Genomic DNA, 27,289 nt, shown 5'->3' with positions numbered 1-27,289 from the left:
GCCCAGCCGCCCGTGCTCGCGGGCCCGCGCGCATGCGCGATGCCCGCCCTGCGTGGCCGCGAGTCCCGGATTTGAAGGCGAGGCGGGGGCGGCGGCGCGGGCCGAGGGGGCTGGGCCGGTCAGTCCCCGGACGCTCCTGCCCGCGGCTGCCGGAACCAGGTGCCTGCGGCGCGGCGGGGCGCGGGGGCCCGGCCCCTGCTCCCTCCGGGGGCCCGGCCCGTCTCCTTCCGGGGCCGCGGCGTCCCCCCAGCCCGGCCCTGCCGCTCCCGGCCCGGCTCGGCCGCCGAGTCGCTCCCGGGCCCTCCCCCCCGCTGCCGGCCGGGCCGCCGCCGCTGCCTCTGCTGCTGCAAACCCCGGCCCAGGGCGTCCCAAGCCGGGCACGGGCGAGGGCCGCTCCCCCCGGCGGCGGCCTTGTCTGGCCCCCCGCTCCCCTGGCCCGGGACGGCCGGTGTTGAAACCGCCGCGACCCGGTTGCCTGCACCTGGCCCGTTCCCGTGTCTCTCTCCGGGTTCAGCCCAGGGAAAGCCCTTGGGGCGATACTCGGGGGGCAGCTTACGCTGCTCAGAGACTTAGGAAGGCGCCTTGATTTGTTCCCCTTTTTCTCTGGCTTAGTGTGGCGTCGAGGGAGCTGTATGCCGGCCGTTTTCAAGAGCCTCTTCCTACAGACTGCCAGGACGCTCAGCAGAAGGGAAGGACTTTGCCTGCCCCAGAGACAGGCTTTTCTACTGAGATTTGAAAGTTGCCTTCTGCGTCTCCTGGTGGCCAGCCCGTTTACTTGGTTCCGATTGCTGGTAAGAAATAAGTCTCTCCTTTCTGCCGGCAGAAACCAGGGAGCTTGTGGTGAAGACTTTGCTGTGCCCTCAGCTTTGCATGTTTGGCATCGAAGGGTCTGCACAGTCCCTGATGAGATGGCGGAACAGAGGTACTGCGTGGACTATGCCAAGCGCGGCACAGCCGGCTGCAAGAAATGTAAGGAGAAGATCTTGAAGGGGATGGTGCGCATTGGGAAGGTGGTCCCCAACCCCTTCACAGAGTCGGGCGGGGAGATGAAGGAGTGGTACCATGTGAAGTGCATTTTTGAGAAGCTAGAGAGGGCTCGGGCCACAACAAAGAAGATTGAAGACATCACAGACTTGGAGGGTTGGGAAGAGCTCCAGGATCCGGAGAAAGATATGATAAACCAGTATATTTCAGGTGAGATGCTTGAGGGAGAGCCTCTGTGCCCTTGTCTGGGGCCTTAATAATCGGTAATATTAGGCAATGCTGTATGTCAGTGATTCCTACCCAAGAGTATCTGGACCAGTAAATGGCATTGCAGTTCTTTGTGACTAGTGCAGCTGGCTCTTCCTCTGCATTATAATGAGTCTCCAGGATGGGCCACTTTCCATTCAGTGGTGCTGTAATCCATCCTGGAGATTGAGAGCTGTGAAATCATGAAGTGGATTTGGAAAAGCCCAAGTTGCTCCAATTCCCTCATGTACAGGTGAATGGGAGGTGTCGGTGCTAGCAGGCGTCGCTAAATTCTTTGGTTAAATTAATCTACTTGCTCAAGAAAGATTGGACGCTAGTGTTGTATGCTGTAATTCCACAAGCCTTTTACAGTTGCTGTCACCTTATTGCAATTGCCTTTACCATATACTTAATTTGTCCTAAAAATGGCCTGCTTGCACTGAAGTTGGTAGTATTTGCATTTGCTTTTGCTTTTTAAAACATCAGTACTGCTTCTATGCTTTTGTTTTCTACAACACCAGTTATTCCACTGAGTCATAATTTTTTTTTCTGTTCCCAGTCTGTATTGAGGACTTCCCTTCACAAATTTCTCATCTTTAAGCCATTTCCTTGAAAAGCTTTTCACCTCTTGCAGTCAGTCATGCCATTTAGCTGTTTAATCAGTTGACAGTGGTCACTGTTGGAAGAGGAGGAGCCTTGTATCATTCCACTGGGGCTGAGTGCATTGCTTCTGCAGTTGTTACAGACCCTGGCTACCTTAGAAACCATCTAAGAATCAAAACTTAATTTTTTTCCAAAGAGGTTGGCAACTAAGGCTTTGGAGTGGATCCTTCCTCATTGCTCCATGATACTCAGGGTATGTCTTCATGGCAGAGTTAACTTGGGTGATTATCTGGGTTAGCCTAGTGTGAGCAGCCATACCACAAAGCATACCTGAGTTATTGTGTCCTCATTGATGCTGCACCCTCACTTGTGTGTCACTAGAACTTCTGGGAACATATCCCGTGGTTCATAAGAATGGCCCTACTGGGTCAGACCAAAGGTCCATCTAGTCCAGTATCCTGTCTTCCAACAGTGGCCAGTGCCAGGTGCCCCAGAGGGAATGAACAGAACAGATAATCACAAGTGATCCATCCCCTGTCGCTCATTCCCAGCTTCTGGCAAACAGAGGCTTAGGGACACCCTTCCTGCCCATCCTGGCTAATAGCCATTGATGGACCTATCCTCCATGAATTTATCTTTGAACTGCAGTGAGCTGAGGTGCTCTGATTCTTTCCCAGTGAGTTGAGAGAACTTGTCTGTCCTAGGGGGCAGTTGAGGGGAACTGTGGGAAGGCATTGGAGGACTATCGGCATTCGAGCTATTTATTATTATTTGTGTTACCATGGCGCCACATTCATGGACTAGGCCCCCATTGTGTTAGGCACTGTCCAAACACAGAACAAAAAGAGGGGCCCTGCCCCAAGTAGTTTAGCCTACATCCTCACTGAAAAATGGGAGGATTATCAGCCTGAGTGAAAGTGGCACCCAGGCTCTAGCCTATCCCTCCCCAGATGGGCCAGTTAACCCAGGTTTAAAGCATCCCTAAACTCATGTAAGGTTTTTATGTGGGGATCAGAGGGGTTAGAGGCAACATCTAAACAAGTGCCTGAGTTAACTCTGCAGGGAAGACCTATTCTCCGAATTCAAGCACTAAAAGAGTGGAGGAGAGAAGCACTGTTTTCTACTGGTGATTGCAAGACACGGGAGCCTCAAATCTTGGCTACCATTCCCAGCTAGCTCTATCTTGCTGTTTGAGCTTTGTCATATCACTTAACCACTCTTAGTTTTCTTATTTGTAAAATGTTTACCTATCCCCTCCCTCAATGTGTTTTGTGGGTTAATTGTTTGTAAGTTCTCACACAAGTTGCTCATTGCAAAGTATTGTGAATTACTTACCTGATTTTGTTGTTGCGGATTATGGGTTGCTTTGACCCGATGCTTTACCTCTTACTGTGTTCTACAGAGGCCAGTTCCAAGGCTGCGAACACACCTAAGAAAAAGGCGACTATCCAGGCGAAGCTCTCCCCCAGTGGACAGATAACCAGTCCCAAGAAGGAGCTGCTAGCTACCCCCAATCCATCACCAAAGAAATTCTCTGGCTTCACAGGTGGGAATTATTATGCTGATGCTGGGGGAACCTTTATTCCTCTTATAATATTAGCATTAGCGGTGGAGTTTCAATTTGAGTCAGACCTCAGTAGTTTATATCTAATGAATAAGAAATGATTTAATGCTAACAAAACTTCATATTTTATTTACTTTGTGTAGACAAAGTTAAGTGTTTTCTAAGCTGTCAGTCATAAAAGAACTGATGTTTGCATTATTTTGGTGATGTGTACAAAAGGGATAAAATCTACCAAATCTTCTGCCCAGAAAGAGTAAGACTGCAGAACTGCATTTATATGTCTAGATCAGTGGTTTTCAATCTTTTTCGTTTGCGAGCCCCTAAAACCCCTTTGGAAATCTTAGACACAGTCTACGGACCCCCAGGAGCCCGTGGACCACAGGTTGAAACCACTGGTCTAGATGGAATGTTGACTCCAGATATCTGTAATCAGAAGGACCTGTACCTGTTAGTGGAAAAGCTCTGACTAACATTAGGGGAGGAGGATCTGGACTCAATTGTATTCATGAACAGTGATTTTGAAACCTATAACTGAAGTGGAGAGCATTTTTATTTTGTGACTTACACTGGCTACCTGGCTGGTTCTTTGAAGAGCCTTTGAGATTTGGAAACTGCACCTTTTTCTACAGGAAGAAAGGTTGAAATAAATCAGGTAGCACAATCTGGGATTTTTTTTAATATTTAGTGAAACTTGTTAAAATAAAATCACTTTCCCTCAGAATTGTGAATTCAGAAATGTGGGCACAGCCGTTCTTTGCCTTGGTTCCACTGGAAAAAACTTCATTTCTAATGAAAATTCAGTAAACGTGTTTTATTGTATTGGACAAACTCTGGTTTTGTAAGTTATTTCATCGTGCTCAGAATTGTATAACGGAAGCTAGAGATGGAAAGACTCCATTACTTCACCCAGTCTTTCTTGCCCATGTAGGATTCTCTTATGCTATTTTCTAGTTTTGTCCAGTTTAGTTCTAAGAAATTGAGCATCCATCTTTCTTGTGGGTTAGGGAAGGGAAACCACAGAGTTGGCAAGTGTAGAAATAAATTTCTCATGGTTTTCAGAATATAACTGTCCAGAAGCTATGCAGATCTTTTAATCCCTCCCAAGTGGAGTAGTATCCTGTTAACTGAAAGCTTCTGCAATAAGTTGAGCATTTGCTGGTTAGTTCCTGAACGTTGTGAGCAGTAAAGAGGCTTGGGTTTAGTTAACTAAGTTATTGCTAAGGTATTTATCCTCTTGTCTCTGTAACATCAAGACAAACAGATGCTCACCAGGTACCCAAAGTAATTACAGTAGAACCTAGTTTATCAATATGCAACTGGAAATTAGATTGTGCCCCCTCACCTCTTGCATAGTAAAACAAATTCCAAATTAGTTAAAACAGATTCCAAGTCCCCTGATTTTTTTTGGATGAACTGGTCGTATTGTACATCAGGTGTCCAGATCCGGTTTGTGACTCATGGGATGGGCTCCATCTTGGCATCTGCCTCTGGAAGTTGAGTGGGAAGAAATGAAAAATGGTTTGGGAGGGATTCTAAGGGAGCCAGCAGCTTTGTCAAGCCTTTTTCTTCCACTGAAGGTTGCCTTTTGCTGTGAGAGTATTGGGGAAACCTGATGCTGGAGTGGAGAATTGCCTATAAAGTGAGAATAAAATGAAATTATCCGTCAGCATGATGATTTTTCATTGAGATTTTAACTTTATTTCATAAACTGCAGAAAATTCTCACGTGCTCTGAGTGCAAGGTACATACTAGAGTAGTTGAATTTTTTGTTAAAAATGCACGTTCAGATTTTCAATCATGATTTTATAAATCTCATTGATGTGCGCTTCACTACTCACATGTGAAGCTTTGCCAGCTTGTAGGGATTGTTCTTGCTTTTCGTTTGCCTGGACAGTAGTGACCCTCATCTTCAAAGTTTGTACCGTATCCTCCCAACCTACTTATTAAAAGTTAAATACATGCTGTGTCTCCTTTTGTACAGCTAAACCGGGCAACTCTGATGAAGCCCCTGAAAGCTCTTCCCACAAGTCTAGCCTCTCTGCAAAGAAGTGTGACCCAAAGCACAAGGATTGCTTGCTGCGGGAGTTCAGAAAGTTGTGCGCCATGGTTGCCGAGAAGCCCAGCTATAACGTGAAAACGCAGATCATTCAGGACTTCTTGCAAAAAGGAACTGCGGGAGGTATGTGTGACTCGTGCTTGGCATTTTTCTGTGTTGGGAGGGCATCTGAAAATAATGAACAGCAAAGGCCACCCAGCTTTGTCAGGAATGGGGACAAAGGACAGTCAAGTCCATGGGTAAGATGTGATTTTCAGAGTTATGCGCTGCACCACTTTTGTGTCTGTTGTGATGTGGACAGTGCCTACAGTGTGGACTGCCTTGTTCTTGTCTGTTATCTAGATAATAAGTTCAATAAGACTGGGTCCCGTGGCGGGATCAGGAGAAATTTTTGTAGCTGGTGCTAAATTTGCAGTATCGGAATTAGCTATGGAGGACCAACTGGGAGGTGCCCTTGAATGTAGAGTAGTACCCCATAGGGCAACACATGGTGGGCCATGGTTGTGTTGCTGTCTTTTAGAGTTAGTACTTACCTGATGGCCCCTGTGTACGTGAATCTAGAGCCTGTTGCTGAGACCAATGTCTGGTAGTTTCTAATGATGCACCTGCCTTTTTCCAGATGGCTTCCATGGTGACCTCTACCTGACTATTAAGCTGCTATTACCAGGTGTCATTAAAAGTGTTTACAACTTGAACGACAAGCAGATTGTCAAGCTATTCAGCAGGATTTTCAACTGCAGCCAGGAGGAGATGGTCCGAGACCTGGAGCAGGTCAGTAAAGGGATGGAGACTGCAAGTTCATTTCATCTCACTGTTCAGCCTCTTGATACTGAAACCATGCAAATTTTCCTTCACTTGAAAGGATTATAAGTTTTCAGAGCTGCAGTTGGTGATTCTTTTTCATCATGAAGCTTCCCACAAACTGGACCTTTTATATAATGGTATTCCAACAGAACGCAGGCTAGTGTTATGCTGCGCATCAGTTAACCCGCAGCATCCAGGACTAAAGGTGTAGTAATGCAAAAGTTCTGAACAATACTCTGGTTGCACTTGATGCACTGAAATCTTTGCCACAGCTACCCTAGAGGTTCTTGTTGTGTCTGGCTTATTCCCATTTAACTGATTGTTTTGCAAGGATTTACTTTAAAATAAAAGCAAAATTGTAATCCAAACGATGATGATGGGTCCACTTCTGTAGGCTTAGTGTATTAGCCTCCAGTGAACTCAGCAAGAGTTCATGGCACATAAACTCTACAAGATTGGATTCATGGTGAGGAAATTAAAGGCACCAAATATTGCAGTGGTGGAAAATATGATGACAGCAGGACACAGGGTCTGTGTCTTGCATATACCACTTAAAAAAGAAATGGCTGGGAAGACAATCCCAGTGCTGCATCATTGTTGCCCTTCCTCGCTCTTTGGTTGTGACCCATTCATAGAGGTCTGGCATCAGACTCCCTTTTTCCCCTCCTACTAAAGATCTAGTTATTGACCCATACTTCATCTCCAGTGCCCCATCCCTTTTGCCTTAGTCTCCTGCCAAAGGTTTGATAAACACCCTGGTTTTGTTTGTTTTGGAGACAGGGAGATGTTTCTGAAACGGTGCGCATCTTTTTTGAAGAGAGCAAGTCCTGCCCTCCTGCTGGCAAAAGTCTCCTTACCATCCAGGAAGTGGATGAGTTCCTCACTCAACTTTCAAAGCTTTCCAAGGAGGACGACCAGCAAAGTGTGCTGCAGGATATGGCTAGCAGGTAGGGTGAGACACGGGTTAAGTCTAACTCTGAGGCCATAAGCACAAACCAGTGGGTGGTTCTGGTTATTTTTTTAAGGGGGATAAGGATCTGTTTCTTACATTTAGATAACTGGTTTGAATCCGGCCCAGATTGGTAGTCTTTGCACTCTGGCTTTTTGGCAGTCTGTGTGAAATGTGTCTGTCTCAGTGCAGTTCCCAGTGGATAAGTGTGCACCTTAAAAACTATAACCACAATTGTTACTGACTGAAAAGGCCATACAGACTGAACTTGCTATTCGCATCTATAAAGGGTCCTTCAATGGCAGAGTTAAATCTCATTTGAGTACTGATCAGCATGGAGAGCATGTTGCTTTTGCTCATGCGCTGTGTAAAGAATTTCAGTCTTGGCTATCGAGTCGGTATCTAGCACCAGCACTAAGCAAAAGGTTAATAGAGAAACTTCAGATCCAACCTGCATGTAAAGCTGCTGTTCTCAGCCACTGTGAGGGAAGAAACCCTATAGAACCTGGGCATGTCTTGCTCAGTCACCATATAAGTGTCAGGCTATGGACCTGTTACCGTATTTTTAATTTACATTAATTTGTTACATTTCAAAATGAAGTTGTTAACGATCTTTCTACAACTTCTGTATATGAAGAAATAGAATTACTGTAGGGGATTAAATTTGAAGGACCCTGCAAAGTTCTTCAAGCCATATATTTTGGGGCCTGTAAGAGTGTAAAATCTCATACATTTTTGTTCTTTGAGCATCGTAAGGGTTTTGAATTGATCCTTCTGGACTTGAATAATGATAAAAACGTGAGCCAAGATGTTCCAGTGTGGCGAATTATTTTTAGTGCCTCCATTTTGGGGTATTTAGCTTTTGAGATACCTTAAAGGGGCCTGATTTGCAGTGCCCAGCAACACTTTCTGAATATCAGATGGCTTGAAAGCATCTCACGTTGGACACCCAAAATCACTTTTAAAAATCTGGACCCTGATATTTACCATGCCACACAGACTCGGTATCACTCATCTATCTAAAGTCAGGTATTTGATGCTTCATTCCGTCCATACTTAATTCATGATTCAGCTGACGTGGACAGGAGTGTTACAGAGCACAGACGTCCGTGTTTAATCTTTCTGTCAATGAGACTGAACTGTTGCCACCATCAATTTTTTTCTCAACTGATGTGTGATAAGAGCTCCACTTCCGCCAGCTTCCTGTTTGCTTTTCCTAATGACTGTGTGTCAAGTGCTTGTTTCTTGGTTTTTGCAAATAAGCTTATTCTACTGCTACTTATTGCCAAAAGAATGAATTCCTTGGAGTTTGCAGCCAGACCTTCTTGGGTTTTTCCATTTTCCCAGATTCGACATGTTCTCAATCTTTTTGGTAACTCTCCTTTAATTTGTATAGGAGTTGGTCTCTTTTGTCCCTCACTGGAAAATATTGACTTGAGAGAATCATCCTTTAACTGAGTTAGGAGTAGAGGAAGTCAGTAAAATTTTCAGCTCTGCCATTTACTTGGGTGCCAGGGCCAAGATCCCACTGAGATGACACTAATGCTCAACATCTAGAATAGCAGTTCTCAAACTTTAGCAACCTGAGGACCCCCATTTTGATTTAAAAATTTTCACGGACCCTCAAGCTCCCCACTCAGCCCCAGGCCCTGACCTCACTCCACCCCTTCCCCAGGGCCCCACTCCTGCCCCTCCTCTTCCCTGCCTCTTTCCGCCCCCTCCCCCAAGCACACCCCGTCCCCACTCCACCCCATCCATCCTAGTGCCTCCTGCACACCAGGGAACTGAGGATACTCCAGGGGGTCCATCGGCCCTGCCAATCAACTCCTCCCCCTCCAACCTCTCCCCCTCTTTCCCAGTGCATCCTGCATGCCGCTGAACAGCTGTTCCCCAGTGTGCAGGAGGCACTGAGAAGGATGGAGAGGAGTTGATCAGCGGGGCTGGCGGACCCACTAGAATACCCTCACAGACTCTAGTTTGAAAAACGCTGGTCTAGAAGGTTGATACAAAGAGGTCTCTCCTCTGACCTCCTATGCATATAATTTGCAAAGCAGTTTGCAATGATGCTATGTAAAACAGCATTGGATAGCCCTCCTCCGAGAGATGGTTGTATCAGCTAAATAACCCATTGTGCAACAGTGAGAAAAGGGCAAATCCCTGTGTAAAATCCTATGGCATCTTTAATATTTAGACATTTCACACAAGGTCTCTTCTAAAAGCCCCCTCACCACCACATGCAGTAAATTGCATGGAACTTAGTTTGCTGCTGAAGGATGAAAGGTTTTGACCCTGCTGGGATTTGAATGATGAAGTGGGTTTTAGCCCACAAAAGCTTATGCTCAAATAAATGTGTTAGTCTCTAAGGTGCCACAAGTCCTTCTCATTCTTTCTATGGTTCTGGAGAGTTTTAGAGCCTTATCTTAAAATTTAGATCACTGGCGAGCCATCTCCTGAGTGCATTTCTTTTGATTACTTGCATAGATTGTTGGGAGCTGAGTGAGTGTTTCAATCAATACCAGACACCCTGATTTCCATACTGTGACCTGCTGAGTGTGTGGCTTGTAGCTGCTCTAACTTCAGCAGACAGTGGGCATACCTCCTACCTAGACAGTGGTGATATTGCTGAAATGCAGCTGTGCCATCTGTCTTGTGATTTGTATAACACACATGTAACAGTGACATCGATTATACACCTCGCTTTCCAGGGAAAGTGATGGGAGCTCAATTTCCTCAGTCATTCAGAGCCGTAAAAAGTATGTTGCAGTGACTGGTGGCATGGCTTTAAGCTGCTCTTCTGCAGAGACGCCCACCTTGTGTTATATAACTGCTATTGTAGTGACACTGTATAAGCTAAAAACTCTATGGGACTCAAATTTCAGAGGGGGTCCCCATCTTTAACTTCTGCTTCCGTGTAGTCATGCTCTCATTCTGCTGCAGTGTTTACCCCATGGTACTGAGGTTTGGAGCAGATCCCTTTCCCTATTATCAAGGGAAGGAGTAGGTCAGATGAACATCTTCTGATTGAATCCTCTTTTCATTTTAGGTGCACAGGGAATGACCTGAAATGCATCATCAGGCTAATAAAGCATGATCTGAAAATGAATGCTGGTGCAAAGCATGTGTGAGTTCCACATTTACTGTCTGAGAAGTAAAAACGGTAGCAGGCAGCAACCTCCTTAACTGTCTGTAGAAGGCTTGGCTTGAGAGAGTGACTTTCTTTTTTCCCCCTTAATTGTTTAAAGGTTGGATGCTTTAGATCCTAATGCTTATGAGGCATTCAAAGCCTCCCGCAATCTCCAGAATGTGGTGGAGCGAGTGCTGAGGAACCAGCAGGAGGCTGACAAGTTGCCAGGTTTGAAGCGAACCCTCAGCGTCCAGGCCTCACTGATGACCCCTGTTCAGCCCATGCTGGTAATATGGATTTCCTCAGTACCCTACATAGGAGGTAGAGATGAGGATCCTCATACAAACTGTCCTGAGATATCCTCACCTTTAAGAATCAACAGAAGCATAAATGGTTGTGCAAGATTGGGGTGATGGGGTGTGAGGCACTGATATAATACGTGGCTTTAAACTGCTCTTCCATGTACTAAGTGTGTTGTATAAGTGTTGTAGTGATGTCACACAAGCAAAAATCTCTCTGGCTCTCTCCTGTTTGTTCTGGCTTTTCTTTGGGAAGTTTTGTAGAAACTATTTAAAAGTAATTCCAGTCACTACTTCCACAAGTGAAGTTTTCATGGGATTCTTCTTTCCTGTCTTCTGTAAGGCTGAAGCCTGCAAGTCAATTGAATACGCCATGAAGAAGTGCCCCAATGGGATGTATGCAGAGATCAAATACGATGGGGAGCGAGTCCAGGTCCACAAGAATGGAGATCACTTCAGCTACTTCAGCCGAAGCCTCAAACCTGTCCTCCCTCACAAAGTAAGCAGAGTCCTAAGCTCCATTTTGTAATTTGCCTTCTGTTTGCTTTTCTCCTCTCCAGGCTTGTGTGATAAACTGTGAATTTCCCAGCAGTTCCTGGAGCCAAGATGCCCAGTGTCTGTTGCAGACCATTGTGTACCATATTAAATATGAATTTTAAAAGCTGCATTCAACATTGTGGGCAGAATTCATTGTTAACCTCTTGGGGTATATCTACACTGCACAGTAAGCCTGGGCTCTGACTCAGGTTTGAGCCTAAGCCCTGCTTTCTTCCACACACAAATCAGCCTGACTTGGATCAGCAAGCACTCAGGACCTGGGTCCTTAGGAACCTTCTAGGGGGTTGGGTCACAGCCTGAGTCCTTGGGTGCAAGCCCTGTGATTTTTGCAGTTTGGATACAGCTCAAGCTGCCCATCCCAGTCAAAAAGTCTGCATAGTGCAGTATGGATGTTTGAGACCTGAGTCCAGGCCAGAAGGGACCATTGTGATCATCTAGTCTGTCCTTCTGTACAACACAGGTCAGAGAACTTCCCCAAAATAATTCCTACAGCAGATCTTTCAGAAAAATATCCCATGTAGATTTAAAAATTGTCTGATGGAGAATCCACCACTATCCTCAGTAAGTTATTCCAATGATTAATTACTCTCATCATTCTAAATTCATGCCATATTTCCAGTCTGAATTTCTCTAGCTTCAACTTCCAGCCATTGGATCATGTTATACCTTTCTCTGCTAGATTGAAGAGCACATTATTAAATATTTGTTCCCTATGTAGATACTTGTAGGCTGTGATCAAGTCACCCCTTAACCCTTGTTATGATAAATATATTGAGCTCTTTGAGTCTATCACTATAAAATGTGTTTTCTAATCCTGTAATTTGTGGGAAATGCCCAGGAACTGCTGGGAACTGAGGGTTAAGGGTAATTTTGACACCACCTGTTCAGTGGTTGATTCAAAGACACCGTGCGTGAAGGCAGGTGAATGATGTTGGGCACTTGGTAAGATTTCCATTAGGAGGAGTATTTATGGCATGCAAGAGAACTGATTCTTACTGTGAGGCACATGGAGAGGCTCAGACTTGTTGTACCTTGTTCTGAAGGTCTGAGTCTGAACTCACTCTCAATCTTCTAGAATTCATGTCCTATATACAAACCTGCTTCCTACCTCTCCTTTCCATGTTTCTCCATAACTCCCTCTCCCGGCCCGGGAAAATCTGCAGGAATATGGTTCTGCCCCTCCTTTGTACCTACCCCAGTCTCTTGCCTACACCTCTCATTGTCAGGGATGCTTTGGCTGCCACCATGGCGTGGGTTAGTTGCAGTAGGATGTGGTGGGGTTTGTGAATGGCATTGTGTTTAATACTACAGCCTTATCTGCTACACAAAGTTGAAAGGGGGAACTTGCTCCTCCTGCAGGTTACTGCCGGTATGTTCCCATGTGTTTAAAGCTCTGGTTCAGTTAGCTGTGGCTTATGTATCTCTCCAGTGTACGATCGCTTGCTGCTGGGGTAATGAGAAGCTGTCCAGCCAAGCACATTGCGTTCTGAGTGGAAAACATTGTGTGTATTGCTGTTTGCTTTCCTCCCAGGACTTCATGAAGGGTGGGGGGCCCCCATCTTTGCTAAAGGAGTGAGACAGACCCCTAGGCAGACTTAGAGAGTGTAAGGAAAGTAAGTCATTGCTATGTGCTTTTTCAGGTAGCCCATTTTAAGGACTTCATCCCCCAGGCGTTCCCTGGTGGACATAGTATGATCCTGGATGCGGAAGTTCTTCTGATTGACAACAAAGCAGGCAAACCGCTACCCTTTGGGACCCTTGGAGTGCATAAGGTACCAAAGTGGGCACTTGCCATGTGTTGTTGCTGTGGTCTGAAGGTTAAAGCTGGTGGTTTAGACGTGATTAGTCTGTCACCTTAAACATTTTTATCATGCAGTTCATTATCACTTAAGGCCATTCACCTGTCCAGTGCTGAACAGAACATTAGAGGAAGATCTGGCCCCTGGCCCAAGGATGTGATAGTGTAAATTAGAAGTTTCAGCTGAGACATAGTGCACCAGATTATCAGAAGATCATCTGATCAAATGGTGGCCGAGATGTTTGGGAAACTTCAACCTAGGATGGATATTAAAAAAGGAAAAAAATCAGTCACTTACAGGCTTCTCTGCCATTGAGTGTTCAGGATTGCTTGCAACATTCTTTAGTAGGTGGAAAAGGACAAAATGATACTGACGTGAGCTTTAGGTCCCCATCAGCATGATTTTAAAGTTCAGACCTATGTTAAACTGAGGTGAGGATCAGGGCCATAAACTGAAAATTAAATTGGAACTGTTTTACTGATTTCTGAGGAGCTGCTTATCTGAAATCAATGGAAGGTTTGTTTGGGTTTTCCCCATAGCAGTAACTCCTTATACTTGGGTTGCTTTAAGCCATTAATATCATGTAGCTTTTACTACCAGGTCACTTGGGAATTATTAACATGTTTTATTTTCCTATTTTATGTGTAAAGAGACACTATAAATTTAAATCAGGCTTTGTAAGAATGTTTATGACTGTTACAAAATACAATTTTAGTATGAAAGATCAAAGAGGGGAAAATATTTTTCTGTTTAGTGTTTTGTACGCTTGAGAGCACTTTGCATATAGTCACATTTCTCCTGTGTTCCTGCTTGCATAATAAATTTTGATGCTCAAACAGATTGATTTCTTTGATCTTAATTGTTTTGCAGAAAGCTGCTTTCCAGGATGCCAATGTCTGCTTGTTTGTGTTTGACTGCATCTATTTCAATGACACCAGCCTGATGGACAGGTGAGTTTGACAGACAGCTTCATTGATGTTCAGGATGGAGAAATAGGTTTAGGGCAACATTTTCTAAAGCACCTAAGTTCCATTTTTAAAACTGACTTAAGCATTTGGGAGCCTAAGTCACACTGAAAGACAATGGGATTTAGGCTCTTAAGTACCTAAGTACCTTTTGAAAATGGGACTTGAGCTTTTAAGTGGGGCACTTTTGAAAATATCAACCCTAGTCTGAAGATAGCTCTGCACATTTTCCTCCCCAAAATTCTGGCTGACATACTGGCAAATGGAATGTAGGACACCGATTTCCAGCCAGAATTTTAGGAAGGAAATAAAACACTCTAAATTTTTAGTATTGCTTACAATGTGGTCAGTATTTGAGAGCAAAAGAGTAGAAGCCAGGACTCCTTGGTTCTGTTCAGAACTCTGCCACTAACTACTCCTGTTGTGAGCTTTGGCAGGTCACTCCCGTGTGCCACAGTTCATTTGTATAATGTATACAGAATATATTGTGTGTAATGAAGGCTGCCTAATTCACAGAGGGGTTGTGAGGCTTGCTCAGTATTGGCAAAGCACTTTGAGCTCCGTGCGTTATCAGTGCTACAAGTGCAAGTTGTTAAAAATGGAACTTTCTACTTCTCTGTGTAGAAATAAATGTAGGAAGGCATTTGCAAAGTGCTGTTTAAATGTTCGTGTGACTAGTACTTAGTGTCTATGGGGATCTTTTGCTTCTCCTTGGTTGATGTGTGTGTACTGTGTTCCTTAGGCCCCTGCGTGAGCGTCGAAAGTTTCTCCATGATAACATGGTGGAAATCCCCAACCGGATACTCTTCTCTGAGATGAAGCATGTCACGGTGAGTTCAGTTTCAGCTAGCAAAAAGGCATCTTAAATAGTAATCTGTCTGGCCTATGACCTGGGCACTTTGCTGCCCCATGATTAATGGAGCAGCAGTATAGTTCTGCAATTGTTGTGATTTTTATCCTGGTGATTGTCCTCATGGATTCCGCTTCTGGTGTGCTCAGATTCTTTTGGCCTTCAGTGGCTAGGGCTGCACCTGCACGCTACATGCCCTCACATTCTCCTGCTTGAGGGCTTAAAGGTTGGAGTGGGCTCATCATTTCTTTAACTTCTTACAATCTGTGGCAGCAATATGGAACCTTTGTAGTGTCTGCTTACTCTGTGCGCTGTGCAATTTTTCGTAGGCTAGTTAATAGTATAGTTAGAAAAGCTCCTGCAAGAACATAGGGAGCAGCTGAAATCCATTGTGAGTGAGGGATCTTAAGTAGTCCAAACATCATTACTGGCTGCATTAGATGCTTCAGATACAGCAGCTCGGTCAGTGTCCCCTTCCATCAACATGAGCAGTGCTTCATGGCTCTAATCTTTGGAAATACTGAAAGAGAGGGGCCAAATGACGATTGGGGACCTTCCATTTGAAGGTTGTGATCTGTTCAATGGATTTACTGATGAATCCCTGCATGCTTTGAAAGATTCAAGAGCCACTCACTGGGCATTTGCACACCAGCTCCTAGGAGGAAGCAGTGACCTTCTGCTTATTGCTACAAGCCATAAGGACATCGGAACCACTGAGGGACAAACGGGTTCCAGCACAGGAGGCCCTGTGCCTCTTTTTCCCCAACTGCACACCCTGTCTCTGGCTCTCAACGATGGTGACCAACTTGCTGTGAGGTAATCAGAACCATTCCAAGATTTATGCCCCATTTTTTCTCCCCCTTTGGCAACCATCTTTTTTATTTTTGGGAGACCTGGACTCGGATTAATGGTTCTTAGAAATTATAACAAGGGATATTCCATCCCATTTCAGTTGCTTCCTTCCCACCTCATTCCCTGTCGCAACTGTTAAAAAAGTGGATTTCCTTCGAAATCTTGGAGCAGTGGAAGGAGGTGCAGTTGGAACTCATAGGGAAGAGGTTTTACTGATGTTATCTAATCCCCAAGAAGAAGGGAAGCTAGCACCTGATTCTAGATTTGAGATGTCTCAACAGGTGGAGGTCCGTCCATGCTTTCACACAGCACTATCTATACCTTAGCTGAGGCATCAAGGTCTGATGCCTGCTTTGGTAGAGTTGTCCTGCTGTCATTATTTAAATAGGACTCCTAATATCAACCTCCTGAATGAGATTACTGCCTTTTAGTCACCAGAAGTGGAATCCATATGACAATCACTTGACAAAAGAACAGTTACTTACCTCAGTGACTCTGTAGTCCACATGGATTCCACAACCAGCCTTCCTCCTCTTCCTCTACAATAGTCTTATATCATCTGGATGCTGTATGGTGAAGGAACTGAGGGACAGTTGGGTCTGCTCCACCGTCTTATACCCGTAGGTGAGGAGCACAAGGATGTCAAAGACTTAGGTAAAGCCCCAAAAGACACTGCCAGCCAAAAGAATCTGCTCTCGCATGTGTGGAGTCGTGTGCACCAGAATTGGAATCCATTTGGATGACGCATCTAGAATAACCACATTTACTGTAAGGTCAATGACAGTTCTTTGTGTTTGGAGACATTGGTGGCAGTCGTCATTGCATGCACAGACTGACAATAGAGAAAAGCAAAAGTGGGACTGTTCGCTCTGAAAATCACCTGCTGAAACCAGCTTCTTGTTCGTTTCCCTTGCAGTCACTTCGTATTCTTTATGCATTTCTGCTCCTGCCTGAGAGCTGTAATGGTCGGCACAGGAATGTCCGTGAACATAGCCCCATCTGGTAGGGTAATCTTAACACAACCGTTTCCTTTCTCTTCCAGAAAGCTTCAGATCTGGCAGATATGATCACTCGAGTCATCCGTGAGGGGCTGGAAGGGCTGGTGCTGAAAGATATAAAGGCAAGTCTGCTTATGGTCACGATCTTTCCTTGCTTAGACTTTCTCTGGAATCTTGGAGTAACAATTTCTCAGGATAAGATTTCACCATATGTAATGTTAAATTGTTTTAATCTAATCTTACCTTGAACTCGGCTCTTAAGTAGATAAAAGCCTTTGAACTATGCCGAGAATGCCTTACAGTCGATTTCATTTGAGCTCCAGATTACTGTCACTGCTTCTTACCTAAACCATTTCTTAATTCCTTCCGCACTCGCATATTGTTTTCTTGCCATCTGGTCTCCTGGTTTTCTAAATGCGTTTGATGTCCCTGCAGCAGGGCTGTATTGCACTCATGTTCCTGTAGCAGTGTAGTCCAGTGGCTAGGGCACTGAACTGGGAGTCTAGAAACATGGGTTCTAGTTGTGGCTCTGTGACAATAGGCATGTCACTACATTTCCCCGTGCCTCAGTTTCCCCCTTTGTAAAATGTGGATGATACTTTAATCCCCTTTGAAAGTGATTTGAGACCTATGGATGAAAACATTACGTGTCACTTATTTATTATTAGCTTGTGTTTGAAGTGTCATGTCATGCTGGATTTTGGTAGGTGCTGGTTTCATGAACACTGGAAGCCTTAGTCTAAACCTTTCCTTGTGAACTGGTATATCAAAGTGCTCTAGTACAATGTTTCTCAACCTTTTGGATACTAGGGACTGACTTGCTGCATTCCTAAGTTGTGTCAGGGAGATCTCAGGGACCAGCCCAGTCCAAAGACCAGTCGTGGAAACACAGCTCAAGTACAGTGTGGCCAAATAGAAGTCCTGGGCCACTTTTTTAAATGGTTCCCCACAGAAATCTGAATAGGCTTCTTTCTGATTCAGCGTTCTTGCTTGTTTGCAGAGTACGTACGAGCCTGGTAAACGTCACTGGCTAAAAGTGAAAAAGGACTATCTGAATGAAGGTGCCATGGCTGACACGGCAGACTTGGTGGTTCTGGGAGCTTTCTATGGACAAGGCAGTAAAGGTGTGTCTCCTTGAACTAACGTGAGTCGATAACTTGCCTATGCTTCAGGTGGGAGAAAAATCTCTGGCTCGTTGGTTTCCAGGCTACTGTGCTGTTCCTTGGCTAAGATTTGGCTGTACCAGCTATTGCCTGCCACTTCCTCTGTGTGGGTGGGTGTACTGTAACCCATAATACAGCTAGCAGCCCGGCTCCATTGTGGGCTAGAGTGCGCTGAGCCGAATGAGTTGGCAGCTGGCGCACTGTGGCCCAATGTACAGATGCTCATTGTTAAGCTTTGTGGGTTGGGGTTTGCCTGGCTGGAATCCCGGTCACAAGCCTAAAGTCCCAAGATTCACAGAGACTGGGACCCACTGTTCAGCTTGATGGCTCTTTGTGTGCCGTGAAGTGGTGGGCTCCTCCTGGCACTCCGATGCTGAAACCCCTGCTCCCTGTTCCAGGTGGGATGATGTCCATTTTCCTCATGGGCTGCTATGACCCCAAGAGCCAGAAATGGTGCACGGTGACAAAGTGCGCGGGTGGGCACGATGATGCCACCCTGGCTCGCCTGCAGAAGGAGCTGGACATGGTGAAGATCAGCAAGGTGAGGGGGGCTCTGGCATGTGCCTGGGTGGGCACATCTTATATTTGGATCCAAGCTCAGCGTGGGAGGCTACTGGCCATTCGATTCCCATTTAGGCTACTAGACATTCCGACGAGCAGCAGCAAATGGCAGTTGGTGTGGTTTGCTGTGCTTTACCTCACTAGCCGCTAGAGGGGAGTGTTACTTCAGAAACGCCAAGGCCTGACTTTCAAACGCAAGTGCCTTTGATGCCGAAATCCAATATCTCAGGCCACTTTAAATCTCATCTAGGTGTAGAAAGTTTGCAAATACTGGGCTTGGAGCATTTACCTCGTATTTTAGAAGGTTGAGAATTCATTTTGCCTGGCAAATCTGTATAGACTAAAATCTGTTTATAGCGAGTTAAACTGTTCGGGGAAACACTTAATTTTACCTGGCTATGATTTGGTTCACATACAGATGGAAGCCAATTCTCCCAAATCAGGAGAGGGGTTGCTGCAGATCTAAAGGATACTCTGCCTCCAGTACCTGCTTTCTTGGGGCATGAGGGAGTACCTTGGGCTCTTAGTGGTAGAGATCCCTTGTGTGGAGATGCAGTGAGCTGTTGCTAATCTACCAGGTGTTTAGTGCTAGTGATGATGATGTCATATTCAGGCCTGTATATTTGCCTGAGATAGAATTTTGGGTCTTGTGTGCCCATTTGATTTTTGATATTTTTATATTCTTACTAATGTGTAAACAAAGACACTTACATCTGCCCACAAGCAGATTAGGGGGGAACAAGAGAGAGAGCTAAAGTGTTGCTGGGCAGAATGGGAGTGTAATATACGAACGCACACTTGAAGGACAGTTCTGCCTCAAACTCCTCTCTTGAGATAAGGTCAAGTAACCAGTCGGGAGGGGCGGGGGGGGGGAAGATATAAGAAACACAAAAAGGCCAAAGAAATGCCTGTCTCTGACCAAAGCACAACCTCACTCCGTAGCCTTCCCATGGGATACAAAAGAAGTGGTGCCGAAGCCCCAAGACCCTTCAAAACCGAATATGACCATAAATTGTAAGGGGTGGGACCTTTATAATTATGCCTGCTAAGGAAGGGGAAAGGGGGGACACTGGGATAAAGGCTCTGCCGGTGTGCAGTGCTATGGATATGCTTGCCTGATTAACCCCAATAAACATCGCACTGTCTGCACTTCGGACTTCTGGTCTTCTGCTTTCTGTCTGCGTGACAAGAACCAGGGTAAGGGCTAACGTCCCTTCAACACATATTTGCTGTTGGAGCAGGTTCGTATTTTAACAGGCATGTTGTTGTAATAATCACCCTTCCTATGTTTGATCCTGTCCTCTTGGACTTCTAGGATCCCAGTAAAATTCCAAGCTGGTTGAAAATTAACAAGATCTATTATCCAGACTTCATTGTTCCAGACCCAAAGGCAAGTGCTTCCATGGATAGATCATGCTTTCCAGGGGTGGCATGCAGCAGTGCACTAATCTCTTAGTCAAGGTAGAGGTTTTCTATGCTACAGAGCAGTTTGTGGTGGGGCACTGAGAGGAAGCACAAGTTCTTAATGTTGCATTTGCAGCCTTTCTTGGGAAAAATATTCCGGTGCATCAAACCTCATCTAAGATTAAAATACTTTAAAATTGAGGTTTCCAGCCCAAGCTGCTAAGAGAGGAATTGACAAAAACCTTTAGATCAGTGGTTTTCAAACTGTAGGTCGAGACCCAGTGCTGGGTCGCGGAAAGTCAGGCACTAGGTTGCTCTGGTCAGCACCGCTGACCGGGCCATTAAAAAGCAAGAGCTGTGTGGAGCCACTTGCGCACCTCCGCCTATGAGCCAGACCTGCTGCTGGCCGCTTCTGGAACGCAGCAGAGTCTGCACTGCCAGAAGAGGCAGGAAGCCTGCCTTAGCACCACCGCTGACAGGGAGCCACCCGAGGTAAGCCTGTGCCCCAATCCCCTGCCCCAGCCCTCACTCCCCCCAAACCCAGAGCCCCCTCCTGCACCCCAAACCCCTCATCCCCAGCCCCACCCTAGAGCTTGCACCCCCAGCCCAGAGCCCTGACCCTCTCCCACACCCCATCCTCTGACCCAGCCCAGAGTCCCTCCCACACCCGAAACCCCTCTGACCCAGCTCCGTTGTGTCGTGGGCCTCAACAATTTTCTTCAACTGGGTCCCCAGGAAAAAAGTTTGAAAACCATTGCTTTAGAGGACTCGTTTACTTCTGGAAAAATCCTGTTTCTCTGAAACCCCTGATCTTAGCAAACTCACTTTTCCCAACAAATCCATCCTGGCGAGGGACCTCACATGAACTCTCAGGCAGAAAGGAGCTTCACGAAGTTAAAGGGCTGGTGAAAATCGAATTGCAACCTTAAATATGAAGTTGCTACTGTCACTCCATAATTTTGCAGACAGCTTCGGTGCCATGCATATCTGTTACATTTTATTATCTCGAAGTTGACACACACGTAAACCCAGTCTGTGATGTTTCTGGTCATATAATTGAAAATACAACAGAGTTACTAGATATGGCTGCCTGTAGGTGTTTGGCAGAAGATCTAATGGCAACACTCAATGAATTAACTTGTGTGTATTTAGCTCAGTTTGGTCTGATCTCTTGTAGTGGGGGGGGGAGGGCTCAGACATGCATTCAGTTAGTAGATGAGACGGAGGATTACAAAGGAAAATAATGTAGGGCTTCCTTGCTGATGGATCTCCAATATTCTCTGTCTAGAAAGCCCCTGTGTGGGAGATCACAGGTGCTGAGTTCTCTAAAGCAGAAGCCCACACTGCAGATGGGATCTCCATCCGCTTCCCTCGCTGCACCCGGATCCGAGATGACAAAGACTGGAAGACGGCCACCAACCTCCCTCAACTCAAGGTGAGACTTGTAATATATTCCCAGGTGCAGCATAGTAAGGACATCAATCCAAAGGGAAACCCCTTCATAAAGTTGCAGGCAAATTCAGATTGCATTGTGTGTACAAAGACATTTGCTGGAAGTGATGTTCGTGGTGGTAGGCTGCATTTTTGCACTGCTTCTGGGATTGGTTTGGTTATTTAGATTGTACGCTGTACGGGACAGGAACCATGTGCTTCTGTTTGTACAGCGCCTAGCACCGTGGAGCCCTGTTCTTGGTTGGCTTAGGCACTACCATAATAAATCTGATTAATAATGACTGCATCTTTGTACTTGTCACTTCCTTGACCGATGGAAATGGGTTCTTGGTTGCCTTCACTAGTCACCCGTTGGTCAGCTCTGTTCTCAGCCTCACCATTGTCGTTCGGTGTTTAATCATGACCCTTTATGTTCTCCTGGTGTCTTTTGTGTGGAGCAGCTGCTAGGAATTTAGGAGAGGGTGGAGGATGTGGAGCAGGTGCTGGAGAGAGGATCCCAAGGGAGTACCTGGCTTATCACTTGTGTCTCGTGTCTCTGGGCATATCATGTCTGATGTCAGGGAATTCCACTGTGGCTAACGGGCAGAATTTGTTTCCTTGCGGGGCAGGAGCTATACCAGCTCTCCAAGGAGAAATCCGATTTCAATATTGTAGCAGAGGAGGAGGGGTCCACAGCCAGCAGCAGTGGCGAGAATGAGGGAAATTCTAGATCTTCCACACCCCACAGAATTGCTAAGACACCCCCAAGCAAGTCACCTGCAAAAGCCAAGAAGCCAGAAGGTAAGAGAGTGCCCTCCACAGAGTCTAAGGGCCTCTGGGGATTTGGGTTTGGTGGCTGGGCTTTTGTTTGCCTTCAGCTAACACTGGTGTATGTGTTGCAGCACCATGTACCTAACGTTCGTGTCAGTTGCACTGTGCAAAGGTGTGAGCACCTGCAGTTTGGCCGTGGCAGTTCACAGTGTAAAGTGAGTGGCTGTGGCTCTGAGGCCCACTGGGAGTGAGAGGAGGTGGAAGCCAGGCTGATGTGGTCCTACAGCCCAGTATTGAGACACACTGGTCAATAATAAAAGCACTCCCAGATACAGTGGTTAGAGCAGGGAACTTATTCTCCTCTCTCCCTCTGCGCATCCAAACCTGCTTTAAAACACACCTGTCTCTGCAAAATGCACTAACCCAGGCCATTCCTGTTGACAGGCAGCAAAGCAGTTGTTAGATCTCCCGCAAAGAAGGCGGAGGAGAAGCGAGGGGAGAAACGGAAAGCAGCTGAGCCGGATGACAACAGAAAGAAGGTATGGACGGCTGGGTGGGGCTGGCTTCAGAGCAGTGCGGGAGCTGCAGGGCAGTTAAGAGACAGGGAAAACATTAAACGCATTAGTGTTTCAGAACAAATCTGAAGCAGAGGCCATGTGCTGTGCAGGGGGCCGCTAGGCTGCTAAGGTGTCTGCCATACTGGAGTCTATGGGCCTGATGTAACCTTCCCCTGAACCTTGGGTAGCAGCAGTAGTATTCTCAGGTGAGCAGTAAAGCAGCTGTTCCCAGCAGGTCAAATTCAGCATGGCCCAGCAGCAAGCAATAGCCAGCCATGCCCTGGTGAAAAGGGCTAAGGGTTGGCCTGGAGCATGCCACTGCCAAGTGGGGGCGCCGCCATCATTGGTTCACTTCCAGCTTTGCCGCCTTGCGTCCAGCCCAAGGAGCTGTGGAGACCCAGAGCCCCACCTCAGGGAGACTGGGCTCCGGAGCTGCCCCCTGTGCAGTTGATCCAGAGATTGGGAGGGAAAGGAGGCACGTCCTCTAACTCGGCGTTGCGGGGTCTGCTCGCTCTCCGCACAGTACAGTGGGCTCACCAGGGAGCAGCAGAGCGGAGTCCGTTGCTTTGGGACACATTCCCCGGCATGGCAGCAGCCGGCTGTCTGAAAAACAAGGGTTGCTATGCTGCAGTTCGTGAGGCCTGGCATGTGCAGGTGGGTGCTTTAAGCCTCCCTGCCTCAACCTGAGCATCAGGCTGCTCTTGGCTACTGCACCCGGTGGAAGAAGATCTGCCAGAACCGTACCGAATCTCTGGGCCAAGCCAACAGTCCATTCAGGCTAGGAGGAGGTACATTCAGTCTTCTGGAGAAGCCAGTAAGGGGGGGGAGGAGCCAGGAGGAAGCAATGGGAATGTGCTGTGAGTTACTCCAGGGGAGCTGGGGCCTCGTACCCCCAGGCACATGCAGACCCAAGTCTCGGCTGGGAAGGAGACTCGGAACAAGCAGAACTGCTCCTCAGAGGGGCTGTTGTTTGTTGTTGCAGAGCAGACCTGGAGAGAGAACCAGCAGGTGAGCTGGGCACCCAGGAAGGTGCTAGCAGATCAGCATGTAGAAGAGCTAGAGCCTTTCCCAGCCATTCTCAGAGAGAAGCCTGTTAGCTAGTCATTAAAGACTGAAACTAACTGACTAGATTTTTCTGTCACGAAAGAGCCCGCTGATGTGTTGCACTGCAGCTGGGGTTTGCAGGAAATGGCTGTGGCTTCTCGTAGATGCTGTGAGCAGGCATGTTGGCTCATTCAAGAGCCTAGCTCTCTTCCACGGATTGTCTGTTACGCAGTGTGCATTCTCAGTCCACCTCTGCCCTCCATCCTGGGCAAAGCAGTGATGATTCAGTATTTGACCACTGGATCCGTTGTAAGCCAGTCTGAGTTCGGTGATATGTAAAAGCAGAAATGGTAGCAGCAAGCTCCTCCGGCTGAGCCTCTGCCTCCCCCCACTTCCTTTCACGCTGAGTACGGAGTGGCTGAGATAACGGGGCTTGTCAACCCAGAGCACATCGGTGCCCATTGTCCTGACTCCAGCAGTGGGCTGGACTAGATGTTGTGATGGAAGGCACGGCTACTGTTACTGCACCTGGTCGCTGGTGCAGTGCTGTGTGTGGAAGCGGTCAGGTTGCACAGGGGAGGAAGTATCTGTCCTGATCCCAGCTGGGGATCACCTTGTGTCTGCAGTATGAAGCCTCTGAGCCATTCCAGTTTCTGCATTAACGAGTGTGCTTGTGCGGCTTACGTAAGTGATTCATCATTGGGAGGATAAAGTCACATGGCTATATGGCCTAGGCCCCCGAAAGGATTGTAGAGTTTGGGGGGTTAAAATAAATCAACTGATCTTCAGCCCTAGCCATTAGTTGGGTGACTGCCAGTAGGAATCATAGGCCAGGTGGGTCTGCAGAAGGAGAGTGATCGCATCATGGATCAGTCTGGGGAGGTGTTCCATGCGGAGAGCATGGTGTGGAGGAATGCACAGCCACCTATGAGATGCCTGGACAGACTGGCAGTGGGGACAGTACGACAGGAGACGCAGGCAGAGCTGATCAGGAACTTGCAGGTGAGGACAAGGAGCTTTCACGTGACACAATAGATGAGGAACGGGCTGGAAAAATTGGGCTTTGCTGTGCCAATCAGCAATAAATCCTTCAACAAGCAAGTGCATTGGCTCCTGTAGCAGGCTGTGCTGGCCCTGCTGAGCTCTTTGTGGAAGGTTTGAGCTTTGTGGCCTTTGCATGGAGAGAGAGAGAGAGAGCGCAACGCCTCTGCTTCGCTCTGTACGAGCTGGGGGTGGGGTGCGGGACCAGGTCCATGGAAACCTGTGGGAGCAGTCCCTGGGTTAGTGTCGGCTGGAACACTCCTGATGGGGATAGCAAGTGCGAACTCTCAGGGCTACCATGCTGCACTAGATAAACTGAAAAACACCAACTGCCAAAGTCACTGGGCATCTCCGGGCTTGGCTACACTTACGTTTTATAGCGCTCTAACATGCTGGCTAAGTGGTGTGAAAAATCACCCCCCTGAGCGCAGCAAGTTGGAGCGCTTCAAAGCGCTCGTGTGGCCAGGCTCCAAGCGCTAGAAACAGCGCTCCCAGCACTCGGAGCCGGTCCCCTCGTGGAGGTGGAGAGAGCTCTCCCAGCGCTCGCACGCGACCACGCTCACACTTCACAGTGCGGCCACTGGAGGGCTCCCGCAGCAGCGCTTTGAAGTGTCTAGGGTAGACGTAGCCTCAGCAGCAGACATGTTTCGGTCGCTGGGCCCCGAGAGCAGCCGGCGAGAGGTAGCCGTTGGGGCTAATCGTGTCCCTGTAGCTCTTGGTAAGGCACTTAGCTATGGACGTAGAGTTCAGCTGCAGTATCTGACTTTCACAGGAGTGTGTCTGTGTGAGAGAGGTCCCAGTGCAGATGGATTAACTGAAGCGCAAAGAGTGAGGGATTTACAATGGTAAGACAGCCTCTGAACTGGGATTAGAACAGGATCCTCTTGGTTTGCAGCCCCCTCTTCTGAGCGCACAGGACTCTGTACTTGAGGGGCTTGTGCTTGGAACCTGCTGAATGCTTTCAAAGAACTGAGATTGGGGAGCTGGAGGGCGTTTGTTCAGTTTGACAATGTCTGCTTGGGGGGGGGTCCTGCTGGGTTCTTAGCAGGCATTGCTGCAGAGTGAGTAAGGGGTTGGCTCTATTAACCCCTACCTACAGCACCACCTGCTAATCCACCACTACGTGTCTCAGAACAGATGTGTAGCTTTTACACTGCACAGTGGCAACACAGAAGGTAACGCCCTGTGCTTCCTACCCATCTGAGTTTGGGGGGCATCTTGCTTCCTCAGCGTGCTCCCTGTTCACCTCCTGCTGGGAGGTCCCATTTGAAACTATACTGAACATTTTCAGCATGGAGGAAAGAGAGTCTGTTCCCAAAGCTTGTATTAAATAAGCTGCATCCTTATTTGTGTTGCAGTATGTCAAAGTCAGATTAAGACTCACTGAATTTGTCAGACCACTCTGTTTATTAGCAAAGCGCTTTGCCAGTGCACCCAGATATGTGAGCCTCCTGCAAAAGCTCAAGCTAACTTATTTAAACAGATAAGGGAAAGCCAATTTAACATAGGAGACAAAAGGAAGCAGAAACTGACAAATATATATATACATATCTTATTTGCATACTAATGTTTACCAATCTCCTAGCTCAGTAGGAGCTCTAAGTTAATTAGTTTGAGGACCCATTGTCTCACACTCCTTGATGTTTCTCTTCCTGACAACCATACTTCAACAAACCCTTCAAGCAGCATTTCTTTAATGAATTATAATTTCAATATAATTCATTCTACTTTCACAAGTAGCACCCAGAGACCTCTGTCAGCCCCCTTGCGGTGGGAGCTGTATGTAGTGAGAGTCCATGCCTAAAGAGCGCTTAATCTAGTAAAGCACCCAGACCACTCTAGTCTCTTCCCCAATCTTATTTCTCCTCACCATCTTTTTCTATTTCCCCACAATTTGCAGATGCTGCTGGACATATTTACAGGGGTGAAGCTGTACCTACCGCCCTCCGTGGAGGACTTCAGCAAAATCCGCCGGTACTTTGTGGCGTATGATGGAGACCTTGTGCAAGAGTTCGACACTGCCTCAGCAACACATGTAATAGGGGATGTTGATGAGAACCTTGGAGCCAAGCGCGTCTCTCCTGACTGGATCTGGGAGTGTATCCGGAAACGGAGGCTAGTGGCCCCCCGTTAAAAACTCAAGGCAGCTACCTGGCCCAACACTGCTGTGCTCTAGGAACACAAGGGAACAGCAGCAACTAGGCAGGTGGAAGAAAGGCTGAGATCCTTTGCTTTTCTATCCACATCTCTATCTAATGCCTGGAGTTCCTCACAGGTGGGTTCTAAGGATCCATAGCAACCACTTTGATTTTTATCAGTGCCAGCTGGAATGAATTCAGAGATCTCACTAAAAGATGGCACCATTGGAATCCGTTCTTTCTGCCCATCATTTGAACCCGTCCATTCGCTCTCGGTGCTGGTTTCATCTGTTTTGTTTTAAAGTTTGGGTATTTTTATAAATAAAAACTACACAGTGTCTTCTCCTTTCCGGTAAGGACACAGATATTTTTCTCAGGCTGTTCTGTATCTGAACAGAAGACAAATCCTGGCAGCGTGTACAACTTCCTATAGACCTATTACCAGTATGAACTTGCTGCACTATTATAGTTCAAACAAAGGAAGGCTAGTCTAAACACTGCCATTTATACTGCTTGGTATTTTCTCCT

General features: G+C 46.8%; 2 protein-coding genes across 10 annotated transcripts in view; one reads left to right on the top strand and one right to left on the bottom strand.

The window, feature by feature from the left end:
• On the top strand, positions 1-27,126 carry LIG3 (DNA ligase 3). 3 transcript variants are annotated; one of them, XM_077836696.1, is made up of 20 exons: positions 1-159; positions 613-1,194; positions 3,236-3,379; positions 5,379-5,576; positions 6,073-6,224; positions 7,038-7,204; positions 10,250-10,327; positions 10,449-10,617; positions 10,973-11,128; positions 12,828-12,959; positions 13,857-13,936; positions 14,694-14,781; positions 16,696-16,773; positions 17,652-17,775; positions 18,213-18,355; positions 19,691-19,765; positions 21,068-21,214; positions 21,840-22,011; positions 22,426-22,520; positions 26,524-27,126. In XM_077836696.1, exons 1-20 carry the CDS (start codon positions 33-35, stop codon positions 26,755-26,757), a joined length of 3,141 nt encoding a protein of 1,046 aa, XP_077692822.1. In that variant the 5' UTR covers positions 1-32; the 3' UTR covers positions 26,758-27,126. The 3 variants fall into 3 exon arrangements, with proteins under 3 accessions (XP_077692822.1, XP_077692824.1, XP_077692823.1); XM_077836698.1 differs by having other exon boundaries at positions 9-159; positions 824-1,194; XM_077836697.1 differs by lacking the exon at positions 1-159 and having other exon boundaries at positions 486-1,194.
• Positions 4,163-27,289, bottom strand: part of RFFL (ring finger and FYVE like domain containing E3 ubiquitin protein ligase) — a 79,937-nt gene continuing 56,810 nt past the window's right edge. For 4 of the 7 annotated variants that reach the window (XM_077836702.1, XM_077836706.1, XM_077836705.1 and 1 more), the window contains one exon: positions 4,168-5,029. In XM_077836702.1, the coding sequence (XP_077692828.1) occupies positions 4,827-5,029 (203 nt within the window). In that variant the 3' untranslated portion in view covers positions 4,168-4,826. Of the gene's footprint in view, positions 5,030-27,289 lie in introns of all 7 variants that reach the window. The other 3 variants (XM_077836700.1, XM_077836703.1, XM_077836704.1) reach the window with 3 other exon arrangements.

This window comes from Eretmochelys imbricata, chromosome 17 (assembly GCF_965152235.1).
Source record: "Eretmochelys imbricata isolate rEreImb1 chromosome 17, rEreImb1.hap1, whole genome shotgun sequence".
Taxonomy (NCBI): Eukaryota; Metazoa; Chordata; order Testudines; family Cheloniidae; genus Eretmochelys; species Eretmochelys imbricata.
This window is presented reverse-complemented; position numbering and strand designations above follow the sequence as displayed.

Excerpts from the sequence above, each read along its gene's own strand:
- LIG3 (XM_077836696.1), top strand. The coding sequence starts at position 33 with ATGCGCGATGCCCGCCCTGCGTGGCCGCGAGTCCCGGATTTGAAGGCG. Across the intron at positions 14,782-16,695 it reads CTGAGATGAAGCATGTCACG|AAAGCTTCAGATCTGGCAGA; the intron begins GTGAGTTCAGTT and ends TTTCTCTTCCAG. Across the intron at positions 22,012-22,425 it reads AAAAGCCAAGAAGCCAGAAG|GCAGCAAAGCAGTTGTTAGA; the intron begins GTAAGAGAGTGC and ends TCCTGTTGACAG.